Genomic DNA, 27714 nt, shown 5'->3' on the forward strand with positions numbered 1-27714 from the left:
TGCATGATCTAATGTCAGTTAAACACGCTTTTAAGAGAGTGGTAATAGGGGATTGCAGCTTGCTTTTGATTTTGTCCCCCCTCCCCACCATTTTCCGAGTGGAGCTGTGAAGGAATAATTCAAAGCATCTTGATCAGAAGGCTTCTGTGCCTCTTCTCCCCTCTTCATTTCAAGCAGGAGGATGCTTTTTCTTCTTAACATTCTCCCCCAGCACTCTGAATTAGAGATTTATTTGCAACGAAAAATCAATTAGTCCTAAATTTATTCATGGATTTCAGGTCCAGCGATCAATGCAAGTCCACTCAGTGGGCTCAAGGGGACCCAGTTCATCCCAGTTAATGTGTCTGAAGGGGAATTACCATTGATGCTGTTTTTTTCCCCTTTAGGTCAGAGATCAGATCTCACTGTCACGGACTGCAGCAACTAGGAATGACTTCACCCTGCAGCTACCCAAACTGCACCTGGAGACCTTTGCAATGGAGGGGCTCAAGGGTGGGCCAGAGGTTGTAGCATGCCAGGTTAGAGCCTAAATAACATTGTTTGCTACTGAAATGTATAGAAAAATAAATTGTACTAATTGGAAGAGAATGAAAGCCTGGGAGTATTGTGAATAATTTAGATGAGATGCAAATAAATGTTTTCTATCACGTAGCATTAAAAACGTGTTTCTTTAAAGCCAGAACTAGCCTATTAAAATAATGCAGAAAATCGTTTCACAAAGAAAAGTATGTGTTTATATCAAAGTACAATATTAAAGGACCCACTTTCCTTTCAGTGCAAGCTGGTAAGACATTAGGCTTTTATCTTTTCAGGCCTGTATCTATTTGTTGCTTTTGTTGTTTTAAAATAAGTCACTTTACATAAAAAATTTCAAGAAAGAGATCTAAAGATTTCTCATGTTAGTTACAAAAAAATCCGTATTTTAGAAAAATTAGAAAAAATTAATTTTAGAAAAACCTAGAGTTCAACTGTATTTCGCATTAAAGAGTCCTTTACCTTTTAATGCTTAGTTTTATTGAGCATTGTACTACAGTGTGCAAACAGGGCCATTTCATTTTAAAGCTCAAAACATCAATTTATGAAACCTTGGATAACTTTAAAAGTAATTCAGGAACTTATTTTCAGAAGGATTCATTTTCAATTGTTGTAGCTATCCTCTTTTAGCGTGACTGTATTTTGTGATCATATTTCCTTAAAGTTCATATTACATTGTAAGTTGGAATATATAAAATTCAGCCAATAGTTTATCTCTCCCCTTACTGCTCAAAGCCTCCATTTGAAAAAAACTATTAGTATTATGTAAACTTCAGGAAGCTTGATTTTACAAGAGATGGTCCCTATTGAACAGTTCTCTAGATTGTCCAATATATTTAGAAGGAAAATGCTTTTTGAAAACTCGCTTTTAATATTTAGAAGCTTAAAATAATATTTTCTTTCTTCAGTTTATGACCATGTAGAATTTCAATTTTGTATAAAATGTGCTAGCCCATATGATCTGTGTTAACTTTACCTATTCCGCACCCTACTTTAACCCATTATTAGAGCCTAGGTTATGCTCTGCAAAAAACTGTTTATAACTTTTTTTAAAATCTAAAACATAATTATATAGGTAGGCATCAAACATTTTTATTTTCTTTATAGGCTTTACCACTATTTACAACAAAATTAAATGTGTGTTTTAAATTTGATTATCAAAATTTACAAATTTATTAAAGATATGGATACACTGATTTGAGATTTTTCTAGTAAGTGTAAAATTATCCTTTATTTGACTAACTTGATTTGCTCTTCCAAGGCTTGCCTCTTGTCAAAATTCACAAATAAAGATTTTCCGCAAACTAGATTTTATTGATTTAGAAGGAAACTTACTATAATAGTAATGATAATGATAATAATAATGATGATGATGATGATGATGATGATGATGATGATGATGGTGATGATACTCCTGGAGATGAAAGCACTAGTTCTCTGTGGTTGTGATATAAGGAAAGCAGGGGAGACACACCTTATTGTTCAGCTCTGCTAATGGTTGTACTTGTCATACACCTAAATGCTCAGGTAAGTTTTCTGACATTATCTATAAGGTACATTGCAGCTTAGTAATAAACAAGTAACTAGGAAGTCAGGAAACAATACAATTGATGCTACCCCCCTCCCCCCGCCTCCACTGATGGCAGCTTCCGTTTCAGCGAACTTCCCGTGTGCCAGACCCTGTCAGCTCACGGCTCTCTAATGGGACTGTCAAACAAGTGGCAGCATCTCCATTTTAGAATCGGAAAACAACCACCACAGCAGGCAGTTCTTCTTGGATCAAAGTTTAGTAGATGGTAGAACAAACTTAAGTCTCCAAGTAGCTGACTGTGAAGCGGAAGTGGTCAGTCTGACACTGAGGACTTAAACAGCCTGTGTTACTGAGAAGGGTAAAACCATGGAAACTTAGGTTGTTAATCCATTGGAAGATATTCGTTATACATCTGCATGGGGCATAGTTTATGCTACATCACAGACCAATTCGCAGATATATTCTTCCATTCAATAATCAAATAGTATAAAAAGTGTACTTTTGAACTTTGTACAGGATAATGAGTGTGCTCACTGTAGTTCCTTATTTTTAGGAATTCAGTATTTTAAAAATTTGTAATTGGAACATAGTAATTGTATATACTTGTGGAATATAATATTTTAATGCATATATGCAATATGCATCAGTAAGTAATGATCAAATAAGGACAATTAGGGACATGTCATTACCTCAGACACTACTGCTTATACTGGGAACATCTGAATCCTTTCTTCCAGTAATTTGGACATACGTAGCAAACTACTAGAAACTACATCATCTGCCCCATGCTACAGAACTCTGACACCCACTCCTCTTAACTTCCCAGGTCTGGCAAAAATCAGAGTTCTCCCTCCACTGAAAGATCTCATTTAACTTCTATACATGAATGAAAACATGTGGCTTTGGTGGACTGTGCCCGACTTACTTCACTGAACATAATGTCCTCCAAGTTCATCTGTGTTGCCAGGACATTAACCCTTTCTATTTATGAGTGTTATTATTGACAGGATAGTGCATTTTATTGCCTAATAATATTCTGCCATGTATATAAACTATATGGTTGATCCATTAACTTGCTGTAGATCCCTAGGTTGATTCCATATCTTCACTTTTGCAAATAGGGCTGAAAAAAATGAGAATACAGGTATATTTTTGATGTACCAATGTAGAAATGCTAGCTTTGTGCCATGGTTTCTGTTTTATAAAGTGGAATGTAGCAGTTTTCCAGGCCTGTAACAGGAATGAGAGAGGCAGCGAACAGAGGGCAGGAGGAGGAAGCAGGCAGGACCTGGTGACTTCATCCCATCCCTCTGCAGTCCCATGAGTGTGAAGGAGCAGCAGGCACTCCTGTCACTGCTCCAAGGTGTTTACATGCTTTACTTCATGGAACGCTTACTTAGGATCCTTTCCTCATAGCTTCTTCCCGAGCTTTAAGTTCTTACCAAACACAGTCTGCCTTAACTTCCCGTTTACTTTCTATGTCAGGTGATTGTCCAGAGGGGTCATGGCCTCAGTGGAGCCTCTTGTCTAGGAGCCTATGGCAAGCTTAAGACTGTGTTTTCATATCCCAATTAATAGCCTTTCAAGCTTTCACTATAATGCTGAGAAAAATCAAACCATACAGACCAAAGCTTTAACTAAAATGGCCAGTGAGAATGCAGAGGACCCAGTGATGAAAACATTCTGTTCATATGAAGGCAATTCCTGATTTTTATAGTCTTACACTCCCACGTATGTTTTTAAAGTGACTTTGATCTGTAATGCTGGTAATATCTAGCAAACATTAAGAAGTGACCAATAAATATTTGTATCTGTTACCATTCGGTGGTGAGAAGCAGACAGACGTTGGACGCTAGCAGTAGCTGATGCGTGATGAAGTGTTTGTTGTGTGCAGCACAACCTCACCGAATCCCTTCAGGTTCAGTGAGGAACCAGCTTTCTGCTCCTGTCTAGTTGTTTCTACCCTCTGTCTCAGTGTGCTGCCCGGGAGCAACGGGTTCTGCTCTACAAAGGGCTGAACTGAAGTCTACTGAGGGGAAGGAAGGTGTTAATAGAACAGACATCTAATGAGCAGCATCACCAGTCCATTCTGCTCTTGTCACGCACGCCCTTTACTTTCTGCAAAGCATGTCATTGGCTTGCTTGTGCTCGTGCTTTAAGATGACAAAAAGAGAGAAAGAATGAAAGTAGGGTCTTTCTATAAAATGCAATTTCATTTGTGTAGAAAACATAGAAGAATAAAAATCCAGAAGAGGGCTAACTAAATATGTTTCCTGACTTGTCTATTTTGGTCTCTTCGTCTCTAGAAAGAAGAGTAGACACTCCCAACTCAGCGTTAGTATGATGACTAAATGGGCTCATCTACTGCCACTACTGGGTAGTAAGAGATAACTGTAATTATGGAGAATTTGTCAGGTTTCCACAAACATGAAAGCTTCAAGAGCTGGGGAACTTAGCCTTATTGATGGCTGCAGCCTCAGAGCTCAGACTCCAGGGAGCTCACAGTGCACAGGAGCTCACAGTGCACAGGGAGCTCACACTGCACAGGGAGATCACAGTGCACAGGAAGCTCACAGAGCACAGGAAACTCACAGTGCACAGGAGCTCACAGTGTACAGGGAGCTCACACTGCACAGGAGCTCACAGTGCATAGGAGCTCGCAGTGCACAGGAAGCTCACAGAGCACAGGAAACTCACAGTGCACAGGAGCTCACAGTGCATAGGGAGATCACACTGCACAGGGAGCTCACACAGCACAGGAAGCTCACACTGCACAGGAGCTCACAGTGCACAGGAGCTCACAGTGCACAGGAAGCTCACAGAGCACAGGAAACTCACAGTGCACAGGAGCTCACAGTGCACAGGGAGCTCACACTGCACAGGAAGCTCACAGAGCACAGGAGCTCACAGTGCACAGGGAGATCACACTGCACAGGGAACTCACAGTGCACAGGGAGATCACACTGCACAGGAAGCTCACAGAGCACAGGGAACTCACAGTACACAGGGAGCTCACACTGCACAGGGAGCTCACACTGCACAGGAGCTCACAGTGCACAGGGAGCTCACAGAGCACAGGGAGCTCACACTGCACAGGGAGCTCACACTGCACAGGGAACTCACAGTGCACAGGGAGATCACACTGCACAGGAAGCTCACAGAGCACAGGAGCTCTCAGTGCACAGGGAGCTCATACTGCACAGGAGCTCACACTGCACAGGAAGCTCACACTGCACAGGGAGATCACAGTGCACAGGAAGCTCACAGAGCACAGGGAGCTCACAGAGCACAGGGAACTCACACTGCACAGGAGCTCACAGTGCACAGGAGCTCACAGTGCACAGGAGCTCGCAGTGCACAGGAAGCTCACAGTGCACAGGGAACTCACACTGCACAGGAGGTCACAGTACACAGGGAGTTCACACTGCACAGGAAGCTCACAGAGCACAGGGAGCTCACACTGCACAGGGAACTCACACTGCACAGGGAGATCACACTGCACAGGAAGCTCACACTGCACAGGAGCTCACAGTGCACAGGGAGCTCACACTGCACAGGGAACTCATACTGCACAGGAGCTCACACTACACAGGAGCTCGCAGTGCACAGGAAGCTCACAGAGCACAGGAAACTCACAGAGCACAGGAGCTCACACTGCACAGGGAGCTCACACTGCACAGGGAGCTCACACTGCACAGGGAGCTCACAGAGCACAGGAGCTCACCGAGCACAGGAGCTCACAGTGCACAGGAAGCTCACAGAGCACAGGAGCTCACACTGCACAGGGAGCTCACAGTGCACAGGGAGATCACACTGCACAGGAAGCTCACAGAGCACAGGGAGCTCACAGAGCACAGGGAGCTCACAGAGCACAGGGAACTCACACTGCACAGGAGCTCACAGTGCACAGGAGCTCACAGTGCACAGGAGCTCGCAGTGCACAGGAAGCTCACAGTGCACAGGGAACTCACACTGCACAGGAGCTCACAGTACACAGGGAGCTCACACTGCACAGGAAGCTCACAGAGCACAGGGAGCTCACACTGCACAGGGAACTCACACTGCACAGGGAGATCACACTGCACAGGAAGCTCACACTGCACAGGAGCTCACAGTGCACAGGGAGCTCACACTGCCCAGGGAACTCATACTGCACAGGAGCTCACAGTGCACAGGAGCTCGCAGTGCACAGGAAGCTCACAGAGCACAGGAAACTCACAGAGCACAGGAGCTCACAGTGTACAGGGAGCTCACACTGCACAGGGAGCTCACACTGCACAGGGAGCTCACAGAGCACAGGAGCTCACAGTGCACAGGGAGCTCACACTGCACAGGAAGCTCACAGAGCACAGGAGCTCACACTGCACAGGGAGCTCACAGTGCACAGGGAGATCACACTGCACAGGAAGCTCACAGAGCACAGGAGCTCACAGTGCACAGGGAGATCACACTGCACAGGAAGCTCACAGAGCACAGGAGCTCACACTGCACAGGAGCTCACACCGCACAGGTAGCTCACACCGCACAGGAAGCTCACACCGCACAGGGAGCTCGCAGTGCACAGGGAGATCACACTGTACAGGGAGCTCACACTGCACAGGGAGCTCACAGTACACAGGGGTGAAGTTATTTCAGATGCTTGTCAGGGACACCAGGACTCAGCTTTTGTCACAGTTGTGCATGCTTCTAAATGACTTGGTTCTTGTGTCTTATGTTTAGGCTTATACTGTTTAAAAACAGAATCTTTCAATCTGTCTAATGAAACTGTTTTAAGACTTAGTGTAAAATAGCTACCTCTAGAAATGTAGTACATTTCATAAATATGTGTTTATGAGTACTTCATTAGAGAGTCTTCATTTGAAACCTCTTATTTATAAAGATTTTCAAACAATATAGCCTCCCCTGTGGATGCAGTAATCCTTTAATTGCTCCTAAACTGTAATGTCATTGCAGACCTTGTTCACGGGGTTTTTGCTCATGACTTTCAGAATACAATTATTTTTATATTCCTTCAAGATATTTTTAAAATTGATATTGATAAAGAACATTCTGAAAGAAACCTTTTGATTTTTTATTTGAAGAAGCATGAAGCAAATGGTACTTAACCTGCCCGAGAGTAAGTAGCTACGGTTATCTGTGTGGACTCTCCGTGGTTCTCTGCACTTTAGTGCTGCAGCCTGTTAATCACTCTGTGAGAAACTTCTATGTTTTTCAGCATTCTTAGAAATTAAGAGATGTTAGACAATCTCATTTATAAGACTGAGCCATCTTGATACTTTTCTCTTCGTGTCATCCCATCTGCATACATGAATTTTCAGAGGGCTATTACCTTTTTAAACATGAAAACGAGCCACTTTGAGTGAAAATCAGGTTAAATATAACAAGCACTACTTTTTAAAATAAAAATATTTCTGACTAAAAATTTTATTGCTCTAGTTCATTAGTTTATAACATACATTGTAATCTTATAACAGTATTATATGCCTGTGTATATAGTGACATTTGTCTCAAATAATGTAATTTGCTAGAAAATTTGCTAACATTAAATTCTGAGTTTTTAAAACAATTAAGAAAGATGTACCAGATCCTGACAAAAAAATTACACCCCAGTGAATCTGAAAGAAATATAAGATCATCTGAGATTTGGCATTCAGACAGCCAGAGTTAACCTTTATGCCTTTCTTGTTATTTTAGCCATAAATGGAAACTCATAAACAAGTATCACTTATATTATATTGCATTTCCATATGTAAATCATAACAAGGGCATACATACTGTTTTGTAAACATTATCTTTAACCCAGCAAACTTAGTTACCTTTTTGTTTCTAAGCACGAGTTTTACAAGATAATATGCTACCTGTTTCCCTTAGTTTTTCTGTTTTATTTCAAATGACTTGCTATGATAAGGTACCTTTCGTTAACCCACTGATAAAATGTAGTCTTGAACACCACTCACCAGAAACCGTCTGTTAAGTGCTGCTCAGTTTATGCTTTAAGAAATATTTAATGCATATGGTATTTTGTCCTTCACTGTCTGGTCACTGTTCAGACTGGGGATTTAATCCACACACACCCATTGGGGCATTTCATCTGTCCTTATCTTTTGAAAAAAATAACCTGACGCGTGAGAGCAAAGGATGGTGTCGCTGCAGCTTCTGCTGCTGTTTCATAGACGCCCATCGCTCCATGCCTGCTGCACACATGCCTGCTGGATTGTGTAATCCGAATGGCCTGGTGTCAGCGCCCTGAAGTAACACTACACAATGCTAGGAATGCTTTAAAATGGGTATGCTCTACAAAGTAAGCTAATTTAGTCATTTCTTTTTTTTTTAAAGAAAAATAATTAGGACGAAATTAAGATCTAAGGAGAATGGGTATATGGAAGGAAGTTTGAGGAGGCTGTGTGCCCAGCTATGGAACTGATTGAACACAGTTCTTTCTGGACACAGTTGCCTGTAGCAGGAATTTCCACTAGTTTGTTCAACCACTGTCCTCCTCATGGGACACAGCTTTATCCCTTGGAAAGAGAAAATATGGTTACTGTTCTTGGGTTGCCAACAGTGCCACTGGGCTTCTGTCCCACAGTCACCATTTCCCAGGGCTCTTGGCGCTTCCTTCTTCCAGAACATCGGTTTCTTCGTCTGTGCAGTGGATACCCATTCTAGCCCATCTTGGGGTGACTTTGATGAGCGTGTGGCATGCCTGAAATGGTTTTCTTTACTGTTTGGTTTAGGTTCCTGGGTCAAGTATACGATGTCTGAGTGTCCAACTATGGTTAAGATGCTCTTATCCAACACAAACAAACAAACCAGACTGTGGGAATTGGCAGCCGCGAGGCTACAGTCTTCTGTTTATCACCGACTATGCTACAACATCATGTTGATAGGATGGTAGTTAGTTCCTTAACAGCATGGCATTTGGAAAGGACAGAATAATTCTACTTTCTAGGGAGCAAGGGCATCATGTGGAGAGTCGGAATACCTGGGCCAAAGTCCTGGCTCTGTAATTTAACCATCTTGGCAACTCCACGAGCATCACTGAGCTTCCACTTCCCCTCTGGAAAGGTGATGAAGGCTGTCTTGCTTTGGCTCACAGGGCTGTGGGAAGATGGATGGGATGATGGGCACATGAAGGTGCTTTCCACACGAGGAAGTGCTGTGTGCACAGAACCTACGGTGGGCTGAGATGTTAAAGGTCTGGAGCAGTGACCTAAATACACCAAGGAATGTCTTTGTGACTAACTTCTGGTAGTTTTGGATGGAGAACATGCTCGCACGTGCCTTCAAAAGAACTGCAGTGTTTCACTCTAGAAGTCTAAAGTCATTGCCAAGATGTAGCCAGTGCTCAGCACACACTTGTGTCTTTATGGTGAGATTTCAGCCATCATCACTCTTTTCTTATTTTCTTCTAACCCTCCTTTGTTACTGCTGTGTGCAGAGTTTACATTTTTTTTTGTTTGGATTTTGCATTCCAGTTCTGTGGAACAGTGGTGATATTTCTCTATGTGTGAAATATTTGACATGCACTTAGCAAAACAGCAAAAGGACATAACAAAAAGCGTAGATTTTTTTTTGCACTGCACTTTTGAATTGTAGGCGGTCCTGACAGAGAAACCAAGGAACGATGCCATGCTTACCATTAATGTAAAAAGCCCAAAACTAAAGCCTAAACTTGAGCCTTTCTCTTTTTATCCCTCGTTTTTGAAGCCAATTTTAAGTACAAGTGTAACCTTACCAGCTAACACCTTTTGTGGCTCATTATTAAAAGCCTGAAGGCCGTGAGCACTTGAACTCTCAAGTGCTACAACCAGAATTGCTCTTCACTTTGTCCTCTCGTTTGATGGACTGCCTAGGTGAAGACCTGGAACAGGAAGGGTTATCTGCAAATTGAGTGAGTTTATTATGGCTTAGTGATTTGCTGATTGATTTCATTTGCTGTCAGTTAAGACTCTCTTAATGTCAGTTTTCTTTGCATAATGCCTTGAAATAAAGACTGATGAAGTTCTGCAGATTGATGGCGCTTATATAAACTGACCCTGATTTGCCCTATTCTCCATGACAATTTAAGTGACAGCAGTTGGAGGAAATACAGCAATGAATATGCAACTTAAGGACAGAGGGAGGTGCAGTAAATCACTCAGTCCAAGACTCCACACAGAAGCCATCTCTTCAGTAATTCCACAGATGCCTTCAATTTTCTGAAGCAGGGCATCGCTCTTAAATATATTTAACATGTTATCATATGCATGCATGCGTGTGTGTGTGTGTGTGTGTGTGTGTGTGTGTGTGTGTGTGTGTGTATTTGAATTGAAGAGAAAAGCTAATGTGACCCTGAATCTTCCCACAGTGGCTAACCTTTCTTTCTTCACTTATTAAACATGGAGTTGCCGGAATCAGAGCTTAAATAGTTATTGCGAATATACATATTCAAAAGGATAAAGTTGGAGCTGAGAGCTCAGTTGGTAAAGTGCTTGTGAGAGGACCTGAATCCAATCCTCCTCACCCACATAAAAAAGCTGGGCTTGGAGATATACACTTGTCATCCCAGCAATGAAAAGGCAGAAGTAAGTGGATCCCTGCCACCTCCACGTGCTTATGCGCCCATAATTGCATGTACAAGAATAAAGAATAAAATGGACCCCTGACTTATGCCATAGGAAAAATCAACATGAAACGGTCACCTACATTAAACTTTCAAGCCCTAGAAGAAAAGTTTTAGAAAAAAGTAGAAAACCTCCTTGACACTAACCAGGTAGCTATGTTTTGAGAATGTTCCAAGAGCATAGGCAACAAGTGCAAAAATAAATAAGTGGGACTACATCAAAGGCTTCCTAGTGTCTGCAGAGATGGCTCAGTGGTTAAGAGCACTTACTGGGTCCTGGGTCCTGTTCCCAGCACCTACATGACAACTCACAGCTGCCTGTGACTCTAGTTTTAGGGGAGCTGGCTCCTTCTCACCTTCACAGCATATACCTGGTGCATACACTTACATACTTACATACACACATACACCTACATGTGGTGACATACTCATTTAATATATATTATATATATACATACATATATATATATAATGAATCTTTAAAATTTTATTCTTTGGTTATTTCATACAACTACACAATATTTTAATCATACTCACCCTCAATTCCTCCCTGCACTCCCTGCACACTCTTGTTCTATAACTAGCGTATAGCTGGTCCCATAACCATCGTGTCTTCTGTAATCTTCCATGTCAGACGTTCTGTGCTGTGATGAATACTTGAAACAATATTAAGCGAGAACAAATGTATTTTGGGTAAATGTTGGCAGACTGCTTGTCTAGCAAGTACAAAACCCTGACTCCTATCCTGTATAAACCAGCTATGGTGGCACGGGCCTGGAATCCTGCACCCAGGAGTTGGACACAGAATTAGCAGTTTGAGGTCATTTTTGACTACTTATTGAGTTCAAGGCCAGCTAGAGATGAGAGAGAGAGAGAGAGAGAGAGAGAGAGAGAGAGAGAGAGAGAGAGATTCAAAACTGTTGAGTGTTGATATTTATAGGGAAATACTTCGTATGGTGATGACATGAGCTTCCTGTTGCATCATTTCAAAAGGTACACGTGTCTGCATGTCTCTCCTTTAGTGTTCAGATTCCTTATTATGTCCAGGTACTCTAACCCTAATTCATCTGTCATAACGCATCCCATTAGATATCTAACTTAAATGAGTTTAGAAGTCTTTGCCTATAGTTGTTTAGAACCTTCCGCTAGTGGTTGTGACATTCTGATAGTGCAGTTCTAACATTCCCATTCACTAGACGTCTCCCATGTCTTTGTTTCCTTGTAAATGTATCTTTTATTTGCCAGATGTAATTGTCTTGAAGGTTTACTACTGAATAAGCTCACCCTTTCTGGCTCATTCTGAACTCTGGCTGGCTGGTTCAACTCAGCTGTTTAGGCTCAAATGCCTCTTCTAGCTGACTGATTTAAACTGGCTTCTCTCCTAACTGACTTGTTCTGCTTGGCCTCAAACTAACTCTGGCAATCTGTACTTGTCTTCTGGCTCCTTCTCACTCTTTGGCCTATCTGTCTTCACCTGTGGCCTGTCTCTGTAAAACTTCTCCCTCCTCTTTCTCTTTGTTCCTTCTCCTATTCTCATGAGAGTTGGGCATATCCTATCTCTGACTCGTTGTGCCAAATCTTTCTCTGATTCATAACTTTGTATACCTTTAAATTAAACATCACTTTCAAATATTTCTGCTCCTTTCTGCAGACTAACTTTACCTACATTGTTTGGGATTAAAAGTGTGTACTAAGCCAGATCATACTTTAATCTAGGGTGTATCTGTATTCCATCTGGATTATATCTTTGCTTGTGATCCCTTGTCACAGCAGCCATATTGACAAATTAAAATTCCTCTACATCTCCTCAATTTTCTGGTCACCCCCAAGATGAGATAAATGCTGGATTATAAAATAATAAATCTTTAAAATATTCTGCAAGGCTAGCAGTCAACCAAATGAAAAGGCAACATATGTAATGGGAGAAAATATAAGCCTCTGAATAATGAGGCATTAATGTTTACAGTAAGAAGCACACATAACTCTGTAGTACAAAACCGGGAAACCCAATTTAAACATGTCCAAAGGCCTGCATATATACTTCCCTGGAGAACACGTACAGTGGCTAATAGATGTATAAAAAATGTTCACTATCACTAATCTCCATGTTTGATGAAAATCAAATCACACAATGAGCAATTCCTCACAGCTCTCAGTATGAATATTATTAAAAAATCAAAAATTCCCTTGGCAGGGAAGGGAGAGGCAAAGATTAAAACAGAGACTGAAGGAACACCCATTCAGAGCCTGTCCCACATTTGGCCCATACATATACAGCCACCCAATTGGACTAGATGGATGAAGCAAAGAAGTGCAGACCGACAGGAGCCGGATGTAGATCGCTCCTGAGAGACACAGCCAGAATACAGCAAATACAGAGGCGAATGCCAGCAGCAAACCACTGAACTGAGAATAGGTCCCCTATTGAAGGAATCAGAGAAAGAACTGGAAGAGCTTGAAGGGGCTCGAGACCCCAAAAGTACAACAATGCCAAGCAACCAGAGCTTCCAGGGACTAAGCCACTACCTAAAGACTATACATGGACTGACCCTGGACTCTGACCCCATAGGTAGCAATGAATATCCTAGTAAGAGCACCAGTGGAAGGGGAAGCCCTGGGTCCTGCTAAGACTGAACCCCCAGTGAACTAGTCTATGGGGGGAGGGCGGCAATGGTGGGAGGGTTGGGAGGGGAACACCCATAAGGAAGGGGAGGGGGGAGGGGGATGTTTGCCCGGAAACCGGGAAAGGGAATAACACTCGAAATGTATATAAGAAATACTCAAGTTAATAAAAAAAAAAAAATCAAAAATTGATTAGGACTAGAAGGGACACGTCTCAACTGAATAAAGGCTATATACCATCAGCTAGGAACCATTATCATACAAAATGGGGGAAACCTTAAAACATTTCCATTAAATCAGGTAAAGGGACAAAGGTTTCTAATTTCCCACTCACACTCAATATAGTCTTGACATCGTAGACACAGCAATAAGACAAGAGAAGGAAACAGGGATACAGATAGGCAAGAAGAAATCAAGGTATGATATGATTCTGTGTCACATGAGACTCAGAAGCATTTGTAACTGATCAACAACTTCATCAAAATGGCACAATAGAACATTAACATAAAAATTAAGTAGTCTTCGTGAGTAACATTGGAATGCATGCTGAGGAGGGAATTAGGAAAAGAATCTTGTCCAAAACTGCCTAAGATTTCCATGGAAGAAACTTAACCGAGGCAGTGGAAAGACCTCACAATAAAAGGTTTCAGATGAAGAAACTGAAGACCCTAGAAGATGGAAAGGCTCCCATGTTTACAGACTAGAAGCATTGTGCAAATGTGTGCTTTACAAATGTCGTCTCTATCAAACTCTGATGTTATCCTGGGTGTGGTGGCAGACCTCTGACCTCAGCATTTGGGAGGCAGATCTAGGTAGATTTCTGTGACTGCAAAGGTGGCCTGGTTTATTTACATAGAGGAGCTACATAGAGAGTCTGTGTCTCAAAAAGAAAAAAGAACGTTAAAAAAAAACAAAACAAAACTGGAGAGATAGATCAGTGGTTAAAAGCTCCGGAGTTCAGTTCCCAGCACCCATGTAAGGCAGTTTATACCATCTATAGTTACAGATTCATGGGATATGATGCCTCTGGCTTTATGTACACACACACACACACACACACACACACACACACACACACGTAGACATACACATACACATAGTTAAAAATAATAAAAGTAAGTCTTTAAAATGCAAATGCTATTTCTTCATAGAATTAGAAAGAGTCTTATGGAAGTTCAAAAGACCCTGGATAGACACAGCAGTCCTAAGGGGCGGGGTCATGGTGGTTGCTTGATTTCTGACCTCGAATCATACTACGGAACAAGACATAATAACAAAATCAGCATGGTAGTAGCACAAAAATAGTCATGTAGATCATCAAACTGAGTAAAGGAACCCATACACCTATAGCCACACCCTGGAGATAAGACAGCCTCTTCAATAAACAGTTCTGGGAAAGCTGGATATCTATGTGCAATGAATGACAGTGTATCTTATCCATCACTCCATAAAAATACAGTTCCAAATGGATCACAGTCTTAGTGTGAGAGTTAGAACTGTTAGGGACAGTCCTTGATTAGGACATTATGCTTGGCACTATAATTTCTCAGGAAATAAGGCCCACAACTGACAAATGGGACCTCATGAAATTAAAAGGCTTCTACATAGCAAAGGAAAGAGTTAATTAAATGAAGAGACATCTTGTATAATGGAAGGAAATATTTTCTAGTTGTATATACATTTGAAGATTAATATCTAGAATATACAAAGAAATAAAAACTAAACAACAAAAACCAAACAGCTCATTAAATTCACCCATGTAGTGGACAGCACTCAAAGTACAAATGGCCAACAAATGTTTGTTTAACTTCTTTAGCAGCCAGAGAAATGCAAAGTAAAAGTAAGTTGAGATTTCACCTTACAAGGATCAGAATTGCAGTCTTCAGGAAAGCAGGGGGCAGGATAAGGAGATGAATTGTGAAAATGGTTGCTGAGCAAGCATGAGGGCTGGGTTTGATCCCTGAAGTTGATGGTAAAACTCAAATGCAGTGGCACACACGTGTAATCCCAGTGCCGAGACAGAAGGAGCCCTGCGGCTAGTTTGCCAGCAGGCTTAGGCGCTAGGCCAATAATTCCCTATTTCAAAATTGCTCCTTTGATGCAATGTCCAAGGCTGCCCTCTGTCCACCACATATCTGTGCACACACACCAACGTACCCACATGTCCATATATATAGATAGATAGATATATATAATCCATTTATTTAAAAAGTAAGAGTAAAAATTATTTTTAATAAATTGGTTTCTTAAGTTTCTTCAAAAGTAACAGCAGCAACAACAGCACACACATATGTATGTGTGTATGTGTGTGTATATATATGTGTGTGTGTGTATATATATATGTATGTGTGTATGCATATATGTGTGTGTATACGTGTGCGTATATATGTATGTGTATATGTGTGTATGTAAATGTATGTGTATGTGTGTGTACATGTGTGTGTGTGTATGGGTGTGTGTGTGTGTGCATATATCTCCTTGAAGTCATCTATTACCTCTGGTTTATAATAATCTTTCTGCCCTCTCTTCCACTTCAATCCTCAAACCTTGAGGGGGAGGGATGTCTGTTTAGGACTGAGCATTCTGATGTTTCTCATTCTCTGCCTATTGGCCACTGTGGGGTTCTACATTAATTACTATCTACTGCAAAGAGAAGTCTGATGAAGGTCGAGTGATTGACTGATTATGACTGTAGCAGTAAGAAATTAGGAGTTACTACTAAGTCCATTTAGCAGAGTAATAATAAGTTCCCCCTAGGGCCTTTGGCTCATCCAGCTAACAGGCTCTTGGGTGTATTGACAGTGTTAGGTTCTATCTCATGCGGCATGCCTTAAGTCCTAGTTTAAAAAGTGACTGGTCACTCGTGTAACACTCACACCACCACTGCACTAGTAACTCGTGCTTGCAAGGCAGGATTCATAACTGGGCAAGACTGATTGCTCTTCTCCTCTGGTAGTGTCCGTAGCACCTTCCAGGATAATAAAAGCTAGTCAATAGAAATAAAACTTCCAATTTAGTGCAAACTGGATTTACCTCTGTTTTATGATTACATGCAAGTAGAGGAGGGTATATGGGGAGGGATAAGTAACTCTAAAGACCTTTAGAAAAAGCCTCACAAAAGCTTATATGTGAATGTGTGTAGTTTAATCATTTATTTATTTATTTCATGTATATGAATACACTGTAGCTGTCTTCAGACACACCAGTAGAGGGCATCCAATCCCCATTACAGATGGTTGTGAGTCACTGTGTGGTTGCTGGAAATTGAACTCAGGACCTCTGGAAGAGCAGTCATAGCTCTTAACCACTGGGCCATCTCTCCAGCCCCCTGTGTGTGTAGTTTAAATTGACTTACCTTTTAAATGTGAGGGAGGCAATACCCCAACTAGATGTCATATGCTATCAAAAAATCCCCCCTCAGTACCCAATGGGGGCCCATAAACCTCTCAAATGTTATAAACAACCAACAATACTATTGGTTACTGTCCAGATGGTAAGACCTGATTTGTCTTTAAACATTTAAAACTAGGTAAATATCATTTAGCTATTTAATCATGAATTACTAAGTGATTTAGTATAATCCTTTTGCTTTAAATGTGAATTTGCATATACTCTACTGAAACACACGCCTATAAAATGATTATGTATATCAAGTTCAATTAATCTATGTATTTTGAAGACAAGAATTATTTTCATCACTCAGACATACAACCTCACATCAAAAATTCTAAGTGTCAGATACTCCCAAAATTATATGGGCAAAAATATCTGAATAATTACACTAGATATAATATGATGGTAAAGATACTTACATGATCCCTTTTCAGATTTTACTCCAAAACTAATGCTGGCCAGGTTTGAGTTTTTAATTGAGAATGCTGCTCTCTTTCCTGATATTTATTAATTACTATGTGGTGTATTCTCATATTCCCAAACTCTGAGAACTCCTGAACTATGAAGTGTACTGGCTGTAAGGACTTTGAGGCGTCATAGGAAGGGAACTCAGACTATAAAACAGACTACACACAGTGTCACACATTACTGTTTCAACCTCTATTCAACTGCTGTGTTCTTGATGGTTAATTAAATTCTGCCATCCTGCACATCAAGAACTTACATGGGATTTCATAGCAAACTTACTGTGTTTTTTTCTTTAATTGTGCATAGAAAGTAAATTTGTTGCTTTAGTTGGGGTCAAAAATACCTTGAACCAATAGGTCCCTATAGCAAAATATTAATGGGCAACATTTATTTCTAAATAGCTACAAGAAAATTTTGAATTTTATGGTAATCTTGGTAAAGGGTTACTTTCAGGTCATGGATGACACAAAGGACGCTCTATCAGTGGAAAGTTCACTCCAGCATGAATGGCAAATCACAAAAACTGCATCCTTGAAGACAACTTTATTTTCTTCTACTCCCAGCAATTGACACTGCTTAAATAACCTTGAGGAGGGTCCTTCTAAACCTTGTAAGTTTCAGGAACTTTGTGAGCATTGTAAGTTTCATTTGCTTCTTGACTCTTTTCAGTCTTCCCTCTAGTGGAGAAATGCTTCAATTCAGAAGAAATAGCTATGCAAGAATTATCAAAGAGGCATATATAGACCAATGGAACAGAATTGAAGACCCAGAAATGAACCCACACACCTATGGGCACTTGATTTTTGACAAAGGAGCCAAAACTATCCAATGGAAAAAAGATAGCATTTTCAGCAAATGGTGCTGGTTCAACTGGAGGTCAACATGTAGAAGAATGCAAATCGATCCATGCTTATCACCCTGTACAAAGCTTAAGTCCAAGTGGATCAAGGACCTCCACATCAAACCAGATACACTCAAACTAATAGAAGAAAAATTAGGGCAGCATCTGGAACACATGGGCACTGGAAAAAATTTCCTGAACAAAACACCAATGGCTTATGCTCTAAGATCAAGAATCGACAAATGGGATCTCATAAAACTGTAAAGCTTCTGTAAGGCAAAGGACACTTTTCTTAAAACAAAACGGCAACTAACAGATTGGGAAAAGATCTTTACCAATCCTACAACAGATAGAGGTCCAAAATATACAAAGAACTCAAGAAGTTAGACCACAGGGAGACAAATAACCCTATTAAAAAATGGGGTTCAGAACTAAACAAAGAATTCACAGCTGAGGAATGCTGAATGGCTGAGAAACACCTAAAGAAATGTTCAACATTAGTCATAAGGGAAATGCAAATCAAAACAACCCTGAGATTTCACCTCACACCAGTGAGAATGGCTAAGATCAAAAACTCAGGTGACAACAAATGCTGGCGAGGATGTGGAGAAAGAGGAACACTCCTCCATTGTTGGTGGGATTGCAGACTGGTAAAACCATTCTGGAAATCAGTCTGGAGGTTCCTCAGAAAATTGGACATTGAACTGCCTGAGGATCCAGCTATACCTCTCTTGGGCATATACCCACAAGATGCCCCAACATATAGAAAAGACACGTGCTCCACTATGTCCATAGCAGCCTTATTTATAATAGCCAGAAGCTGGAAAGAACCCAGATGCCCTTCAACAGAGGAATGTGGTACAGAAAATGTGGTACATCTACACAATGGAATATTACTCAGCTATCAAAAACAATGCCTTTATGAAATTCATAAACAAATGGTTGGAACTGGAAAATATCATCCTGAGTGAGGTAACCCAATCACAGAAAAACACACATGGTATGCACTCACTGATAAGTGGCTATTAGCCCAAATGCTTGAATTACCCTAGATCCCTAGAACAAATGAAACTCAAGACGGATGATCAAAATGTGAATGCTTCACTCCTTCTTTAAAAGGGGAACAAGAATACCCTTGGCAGGGAATAGAGAGGCAAAGATTAAAACAGACACAGAAAGAACACCCATTCAGAGCCTGCCCCACATTTTGAATGTTATACGGCCCATACATATACAGCCACCCAATTAGACAAGATAGATGAAGCAAAGAAGTGCAGGCTGACAGGAGCCGGATGTAGATCGCTCCTGAGAGACACAGCCAGAATACAGCAAATACAGAGGCGAATGCCAGCAGCAAACCACTGAACTGAGAATAGGACCCCCGTTGAAGGAATCAGAGAAAGAACTAGAAGAGCTTGAAGGGGCTCGAGACCCCTTATGAACAACAATGCCAAGCAACCATAGCTTCCAGGGACTAAGCCACTACCTAAAGAGTATACATGGACTGACCCTGGACTCTGACCTCATAGGTAGCAATGAATATCCTAGTAAGATCACCAGTGGAAGGGGAAGCCCTGGGTCCTGCTAAGACTGAACCCCCAGTGAACGTGATTGTTGGGGGGAGGGCGGCAATGGGGGGAGGATGGGGAGGGGAACACCTATATAGAAGGGGGGGTTAGGGGGATGTTTGCCCAGAAACCAGGAAAGGGAATAACATTCGAAATGTAAATAAGAAATACTCAAGTTAATAAAAAAATATATATACATTAAAAAAAGAGGCATATAGAAGTTCTGGGTATCACATTGTTGGGTTTACAAAAGATATAATCAGAGATTTCTGGAAAATAAAATATTCTTTATTAAAGCTCAGATATTTATTAAAAGTGCCAATTTGGCACATTGAAAATAGTGTACATTACCACTGAACTCAGATCCATTATCTCTATAATGATGAACCATATAGCATTATATGTTCTTAATTTTAGGCTGAAGTCATCTGTAGGGAACTTCCTCTCTATCCCTGTGGTAGTAGATAACTGGCTGGGATGACTTAGGGTGAATGAACATTGTGAGGGTAAAGTAGAAGAAACCCAAGTCACCATGAGAAACAAATGGGAAACAGCAATCGCCAACACGGATGCTGGGAATATTTGGGAAGCAAAAAGGATCTGGAAAGGGGCTAGATGTGTCACAAACCTTGCTTTGAATCTCCTGTCAAAGTAGATTTTCTTTTAAAGTAGATGTTTGGGTTCTTTTCTTGATGTAATATGCTCTATTAGTGTTTTATCCGTTTAATTTCAGTATGATTATAAAATGTGCCCCTTTCCCCTGCTTGCGGGCAAATTTAAACTTGCTGTCTGTGTCTGTGTACAGCTGAATGCCCCCTTGCTGCCTTGACAGCCCATACTTGTTGCTGGTTCTGGGCTCCTTATGCTCTGGGCCACTGGGTTCCTGTGTCATTCATTGATATAGAGCAACACAAACTTTTGGGCTCCGACTTGAACATGATGATGAATCCAGTGTCCCAGACCTGTGCCGGCTGCCCCTTTACTTTGTATGTCTGCCTTCACTTCAAAGCTTCACAAGTCTCCATTCTTCCATTAATGTCTTGCTTCAGGATTAGCTCTGGAAGCCTTCTCTCATCACTGAGTACAGCAGCCATTCTTACCTTTCACAATGTGTTGCCCTTACCCTGATTTGCTTTTCTACTGAGTGATAATCTATTTGCTTTCAAGGACACCCAGGTTAGCAGGGCCTCGGCTGACTTAAAGCCCTCTATTTTTAACCACCTAGAACCTAGGTACTCAAAGATGATGCATAGATAGGGATGATACATGCTTTCGCAGAAAGCAAGCTGAGTTCAGGAATGTCCCCGTGAGTGAGTAGTGTAAATCATCCCACACAGGTCTGTTACTAGTAGGAATTGGAGAGCAAAGTGTATGATCTCCAAGGAACAAACTTTCATTTGTCATAAGTTCGTGTGGCACTCCTATATATTACCACAGTGTGCTATGATTTTGACGTTTAACTACCTGAATTCCAGATCCCACCATCACAATGGAATAAAACTCCTTGTATGCTTTTACACAGTGTTTCTATTCCACATGTTAATGGAATCCCAAACAACCTTAATCATCTTCATCATAAAATGCCTAATGCTGTCAAAGGTGCTTAAAACGGTGACCATGACAATTTTGAGAGCTAAAGGAATGAGGTCAGGTCTCTTCATTACACGTCACAATTCCATGTCATCTGCTAGTTGCACCATCCTCTGCTTATTACGTTCCGTTTTGCAACACATTACTAAGCCCACTGGCAAGCTATTATTTATTATATAACAAGCATCTTGTAGATACCTAAAATTTTAAGCTTCCAAAGCAAGGTAATTTATTATTACTGCTATGTTGTGGCTGTTATTGATCTGACAGTATCCTCTGAGAAACGTACTACTCTGAATTTTTCCAAGATTATTGATGGTTTTCATGGCTTTGTGTCCATATGCAATGGTTTCTAATAAAAACCCTTTTCCCCAAGTCTTCAGTTATTCTTCGGCCCCTCCTCTGTACTCAGATAGGAAGCTAACGTGATTTCTTCTGTACATGTCATTATCCCTTTAGTACTCCATTATGGTAACCTCCAACATAATAAAAGCAGTAATCACCATCAATCTAGCATCTGCACTTAGCCTTAAAAATTGGCTCTGGTTCAATTCTGATCGAAAATAACATATTTGAAAGAGAGTTGATTTTATTTTTGGCACATTTAAGTTGTATATGCTACGGCTGAGTGGAAGCCAGAAAAAAGTTTAGAGTCCAAACAAGATAAAAAGAAAACATCATTCTAAAAAAGTTGGCTGCAGAAGTATTCTGCAGCTCTGCTGAACATGGTTTCCCATGAGGCCCTTCCCATACCTGAGGAGCTACTGTATTACATCCTTCAAAGAAGATGCTGGAAAAATCTCCAGTGATGAGATAAGTCAAGTTTGGGGCCATTTCAAATGCCAAAGAGGGAAATGAACTTGGATACACACACGCACACACACATACACACGTGTGCACGTGCGCACACACACACAGTATATACAATGTATATACATACAAAATGCTCACTCAGAAGCTGTAAAGCTTCACACTGAATTTATGCTTTTTCCGCATTTAGTTTACCACCCAAGCCAGAAATGTCTATGACAGAGTTAAACCCAGAAGACCAATTATCTTTATAAACATTAGATTATTGCAAATTGCTTCTTAGTCTTGGACTAATTATGGATTCACAGGAAATTCGAGGTCGTATTAGAAGTTACTGTGTCCCCTCTATCCGTTTTCTCAGCGCTGTGTTTCCTGAAGCATTAGGACAGTCCTCAAATCGAGAAAATTGACATATATGGGATATAGTTTATATGTATGTTTCTCAACCATACTATCAGGTGACCATGTATGTGCTAGGGATATGACCTTTCGATATCGACTTGTTTTCAATCACTTTAATGCTCTTAAAGTCCATCCAAAAATTTACATGTATCAGTAGATTGTCGTCTTTGTCACTCCTCCATTAAAGGGTGTTTCGTTGTCTCCAGTTTCTGACCACCACATATAAACATGCTGCTATGAACATTTGTGTCCTGGTTGTGTGGTCCTAGGTGTTCTGTGTGGTAAATGCTCAGAATATTTTCCAGAATGACTGACTGCTTTCCATTCTCCCCAGCAGTGTATGATCACTGCTGCTGTGCTTTCCCAGTAACATTTGAGTTCATAGCCTTATTTCCTGCTAGTTGTACTCATAGATGTCAGTTTCTAAATACATGTAGGTATGCGGACACCTCATTGTGAGTCTTGTTAGGATGTCTCTCACAGCTAGTGATGTGATAAGGATGTCCTCAGTTACACTCCATGGATCAGTGTGTCTGTTTTTATGCCAGTACCATGCGATTCTTATTACTGTAGCTCTGTTGGATAACTTACAGTCAGAGATGGTGGCAACTCCAGCAATTCTTTTATTTTTCAGGAGTGTTTTGGAAATCCTGGTTTTCTTGTTTTTATGTATAAAGTTTAAGATTGCCTTTTCAATTTCCTTAAAGAATTTCACTGGAATTTTTATGGGCATTACACTGTTTTTTGTAGGATGGCCATTTTCACAGTACTGACCACACCAATCACAAACATGGGAAAAATTCCATCTTCTGGAATCATCCTTAATTTTTTTCACTATCTTAAGGTTTTTGTGATACAAATCTTTCACTTCCTTAGATTTGTTCCAATATATTTTATCTTTCGAGGCTACTGTAATCAGATTGTTTCCCTGATTTCTTTCTCAGCATGTTTGTCATTTGTCTAGGAAAACTATGGAATTTGTATCCTGTTATTTGATGAGTGTGTTTATCAAGGGTAGAGGTTTTCTGGTTGACTCTTTAGAACCATTTATATATGCAATCTTATGTGCAATTAATGATGCATTGACTTCTTCCTTTCCTATTTTTACTTATTTTATCCCTTTTACTTGCCTTATTACTATGGCTAAATCTTCAAGTACTTTATTGAACATGAATGGAGACATCACTGTCTTGTTCCTGTCTTTAGTAGAAATGCTTGAAGATTTTTTTTCTAGTTACCATGATGTTGGCTTGTGGGCTTATTGCACATGCTTTTATTTTGTTGAGTTATGTGCCCCACATCCCTAGATACACCAGCGTGTAAGAATGTTGGATTTTGTCAAAGGCCTTTCTTCATCTAATGAGATAATCATGTAGCATTTGTCCTAAAGTCTATTTATGTGGTGGATTATATTTTTCATATTTATTGATTTACGTGTGTGGAACCATCCATGCATCCTTCATATAAAGTTAACCTTATGATGGTGGGTAAAGTTTTGATGTTTCTTGATTCCAGATCGCAAATATGTTCTTGAAAAATTTTTACATCTATGTTCATTGGAGAGATTAGCCTTTTGTTGGATGTTTGTCTTGCTTCCCAGAAGAATTTAGAAGTATTACTTTTCTACTTTACAGATTAATTTGAGGAGTATTGGTGTTAGTTCTTTGAAGGTCTCGTAGAATTCTGTGCTGTATCTTTCAGTTCCATTTGTATTTAAGCTAAGAGGTTTTAAATTACTGCTTGTATCTAATTGGTCATTATGGTCTACTTAAATTATTTTCACCATTTTCATTTAACTTTGGTAGGTCATTGTTCTGGCTAATTTTATGTCATTTTGATACATGCTAGAGAGAAGGGAGTCTCAAATGAGAAAAAGCCTCTATAAGAGCCAGCTGTAGTCAGGTTTGTAGGGTCTTTTATTAAACTCATGATGCATTATGGGGGGTGCATTATGGGTGGGACTACCTCCGGGGAAATGGTCTGTGGGTTCGTGTCTGCCCCACCACTGGACATAGCCCCTTGGGGAGGTGGAATGCTGGGGAGTTTGACTGTGCTTATCCCAGCCTGTGATGATGACAGAGCTATGGGGTTCTCTGACTCTTAGACATCCAGACACTGCTGGGAGTCATGGAGGAGCAGAATTGGGGGCCCACAGGCTGGGAACAGTGGCTAGCCCAGAGGGGTGTTGTGGTGGTGGAGAAACTTCGGCTTATTCCAGGGGTGACTGTCCTTAGCTTGGCAAGGCAGGCTGGAAACGCTGATGGACCTTCCATGGGAGAGTAGAGCTGTGGGTCTGTAGATAAAGGCCTTTCCCAGGTTCTTCATGGAGGGTCTTGATGAAAGCATCAGTCTGTGTTTAACTATATAGTTTATTAGCTGTTTATGGCAGAAAATGGATATATAACCCCTTTCTCAGGATGGGCCTGAGATTTTGCAGGGAGGAATGTCTGGGAAAGGAAGCTTATTGGCTAAGCCTTCTGGGCCTCTAGGTACCTTATTAGCATGGAGACCTCTGTTTTGGGCCTACATGACTATAGGACACGTTTCTTTTAGGTGAAGAACATGGCAGATGTTCTAAGTCAGGAGTCTGGCAGGGAGCAGGGAGTGACCTAAGCCTCAGGTGTGTGCCCACTGAGTCTCCTGCGTCTCAACCTGCTCTACCCACCATGCTTGCTGGCATGTTTTTTATATCCTACAATGATCCAGGGTCCTATAGGAAAGCAGGCAGAGAAAACTGATACATGCGAGCCAGTAGGCAGCCCTCTTTCATGGTTTCTGTGTCAACTCCTGACTCTAGGTCCTTGCCCTGTTGGAATTCCTATCCTGATATTTTTTAATGACGAAAGTGATGTGGAAGTGTAAGCCTTTCCTCCCCTAGTTGGGTTGGTCATGGTGTTTCATCACAGCAGTAGCAACATGGCAATAAGACAGCCATGTGCCCTTTGAAGTCCATCCATTTCTATTAGACGTTGCAGTGTACTGATTGGTTAATAGATCTAAAGTATGTTCTTATGCTTCTCTGAGTTTCCTCAGTTTCAGTTATAGTTTCCCCTCCTTGTTCCTGACTTTATTAATCTGGGTCTTCTCCTTTCTCTTTTGGTTAGTTTGGCTAGAGAGGTTTGTCAATTTTATCAATCTTTTTAACATATCAACTCCTTGTCTCATTGATCCTTTGAATTGCTGCTTTCATTTGTATTTCTATTTTCTGATTCATTTCGTGTGAATTGATATATATATTTATTTATATATATATATATCCAAAAAATTGGATATAAAGGTATAAGCATGTTATAATTGTGAGATCGAGATGTTTTGCTGCAACATATAACTATTGATTAGACCTTAGATAGTTCTGCAGAAAGGACCCATTTCACTATGTACATAAATATATTTAAAATATTTTACCTCATGTCTCATTCTGATATTCCTCAGAAATATTTAACTTTGATGAGTTGATACACTAATCTTCCTAATTTGACATAGTTATCATCATAGATAACATTTACTTAAGTGTCTAGGATGCATAGTGTAGTAAATATCTTTTCATGTATTTAATACTCATTTAATTTACATACATTCTTTATAGCATAGGATTTATTTTTTGTGGCTATTAATTATATATTATATATTTAATGTTTGGCATATTTGTTTTACCCTGTGTCTTTTAGAACATAGAAATGAAAAAAATGTAAGTTTAGGTGAAAAGTCAGAGATTTTTGTTTCCCAGTTGTTCAATAGTATAGACAAAAGGTGTAATACTTTAGTGTTCAAATTTTAAGATTTTTCCACTAATTTCTTTTCTTACCTTCAGGGCTCTAGTGGATGCGTTTCTCTGATGTTCAGCATTGAAGTCTGACTGTTTCATAATCTGGAGGCAGCACATAAAATAGAAAAACATGTTTTTGTCCTCAAATAACATTTGCCTTTTTTTAAATTTAGAATATTTTGTATTCTAAAGTATACACATCTTTCCTTAAAATGAATGGATGGTGTATTGACTAGTTCTGTGTCAAATTGATACAAGGTTGAATTGGAACATTTCCCTGATTAATGACTGATATGTGAGGGTTCTGCCCACTGGGTGTGGTACCACCCTGGGTCCTGGATCGAATAAGAAAACAGGCTGACGAGGTCCGTGGGAGAGGTGCGAGGTGAAGGGAAAGGAATAGGAGGAGAGGAGGGAGGGGAAACTCCAATCAGGATGTAAAGTAAATAAATTAACTAACTTAAAAAAAACCAAAAGAAAGGAAGAAAGCAGGCTGAGCAAGCTGTGAGAAGCAAACCATAAAGGCGCACCTTCCATGGCCTCCATTGCAGTTCCCTGTTTCCAGGTTCCTGCCTCCGTCCCCTTCCCTAACATCCCTCAGTTATAGATGATGACCTGAGAAATCCGAGATAAAAAACTCCTTTCCTCTCCAGGTTGCTTTTGGTCCTGTTGCTTTGCCACAGCAGTAGAAACATGAGGGAGGCAGAGGGAGACTTTATACTCTGGCTTCTCACACCTTGTTAATATCAATTGTTAATACTGCTACATATTATCTCTAAAATGACTTTTACCTTTTAGGTTCTGAAACCTTCCCCCTGTCTTAGATGTCTGTGGGAGCCCCCGAGGTACAGATTTCATTGCAGGGTATTCTCAAAGTCCCTAGAGTGAGAGGCAACACAGGGCACTCAGATTCCGTGCGTGCTGGACAGTCTCCTGCTGCTCTGTGTCTTCCTTCTGTGATGTCGGGGCAGGGTGTGCCCTGAGAGGGTCGGCTCCAGAAGATTGATCGGGGGCCATGAGGTGCTTGTTCCCCGTTTTCCCCAGCCCTGACTTCAGATCGCTATTTTTATGTTGTATACCAGTGGGTACCATTTTCCCTGATAAGGAACGGACTTCACTGTCGTCCTGAACTTCATGGTTTGCTCATTGTGGTACTGGGTCAAACCCAGCCTTCATGCAAGCTGAGAGAGCTATTTGCTATGTCTTTAAATGCTTTATGTTAAAAAGAAAAAGAGCTTTGAAGAATCTCATATTATGTGTTTACTTTTACATCTGAGAATCTAGGAAATACTTTCTACAAATTTAGGATGCAGGAATGTTGAACTGTTTCATCTCAAAATAGTCAAAGCTGAATTTTTTTTGATGACATAAAAGTAAAATGACAATCTAGGGGGATTTTGTTGATTGAAGAATAATTCCCTTCTCACTCAGTAATTCCCATTCTCATTCAATAATTCCCACTTCTCATTCAATAATTCCTATTTTCATTCAGTGTTTCCCGTTCTCATTCAATAATTCCCATTCTCATTCAATAATTTTCATTCACATTCAATAATTCCTATTCCCATTCAATAAACAGTTATGAAT

The 27714-nt window shown here is 40.5% G+C and overlaps 1 protein-coding gene across 6 annotated transcripts in view; it reads left to right on the top strand.

Moving 5' to 3' along the window:
- Positions 1 to 27714, top strand: part of Ccdc171 (coiled-coil domain containing 171) — a 346651-nt gene that overhangs the window by 255059 nt on the left and 63878 nt on the right. For 4 of the 6 annotated variants that reach the window (XR_015620046.1, NM_001134641.2, XM_087550831.1 and 1 more), the window contains 1 exon segment: positions 387 to 518. Coding sequence is in view for 3 of the 6 variants with exons in the window: in NM_001134641.2 (NP_001128113.2) it covers positions 387 to 518 (132 nt within the window). In the remaining 3 variants the exon portion in view is untranslated. 6 annotated transcript variants of the gene reach the window in all.

Source organism: Rattus norvegicus, chromosome 5 (assembly GCF_021556685.1).
Source record: "Rattus norvegicus strain SHRSP/BbbUtx chromosome 5, alternate assembly SHRSP_T2T, whole genome shotgun sequence".
NCBI classification, from domain to species: Eukaryota; Metazoa; Chordata; class Mammalia; order Rodentia; family Muridae; genus Rattus; species Rattus norvegicus.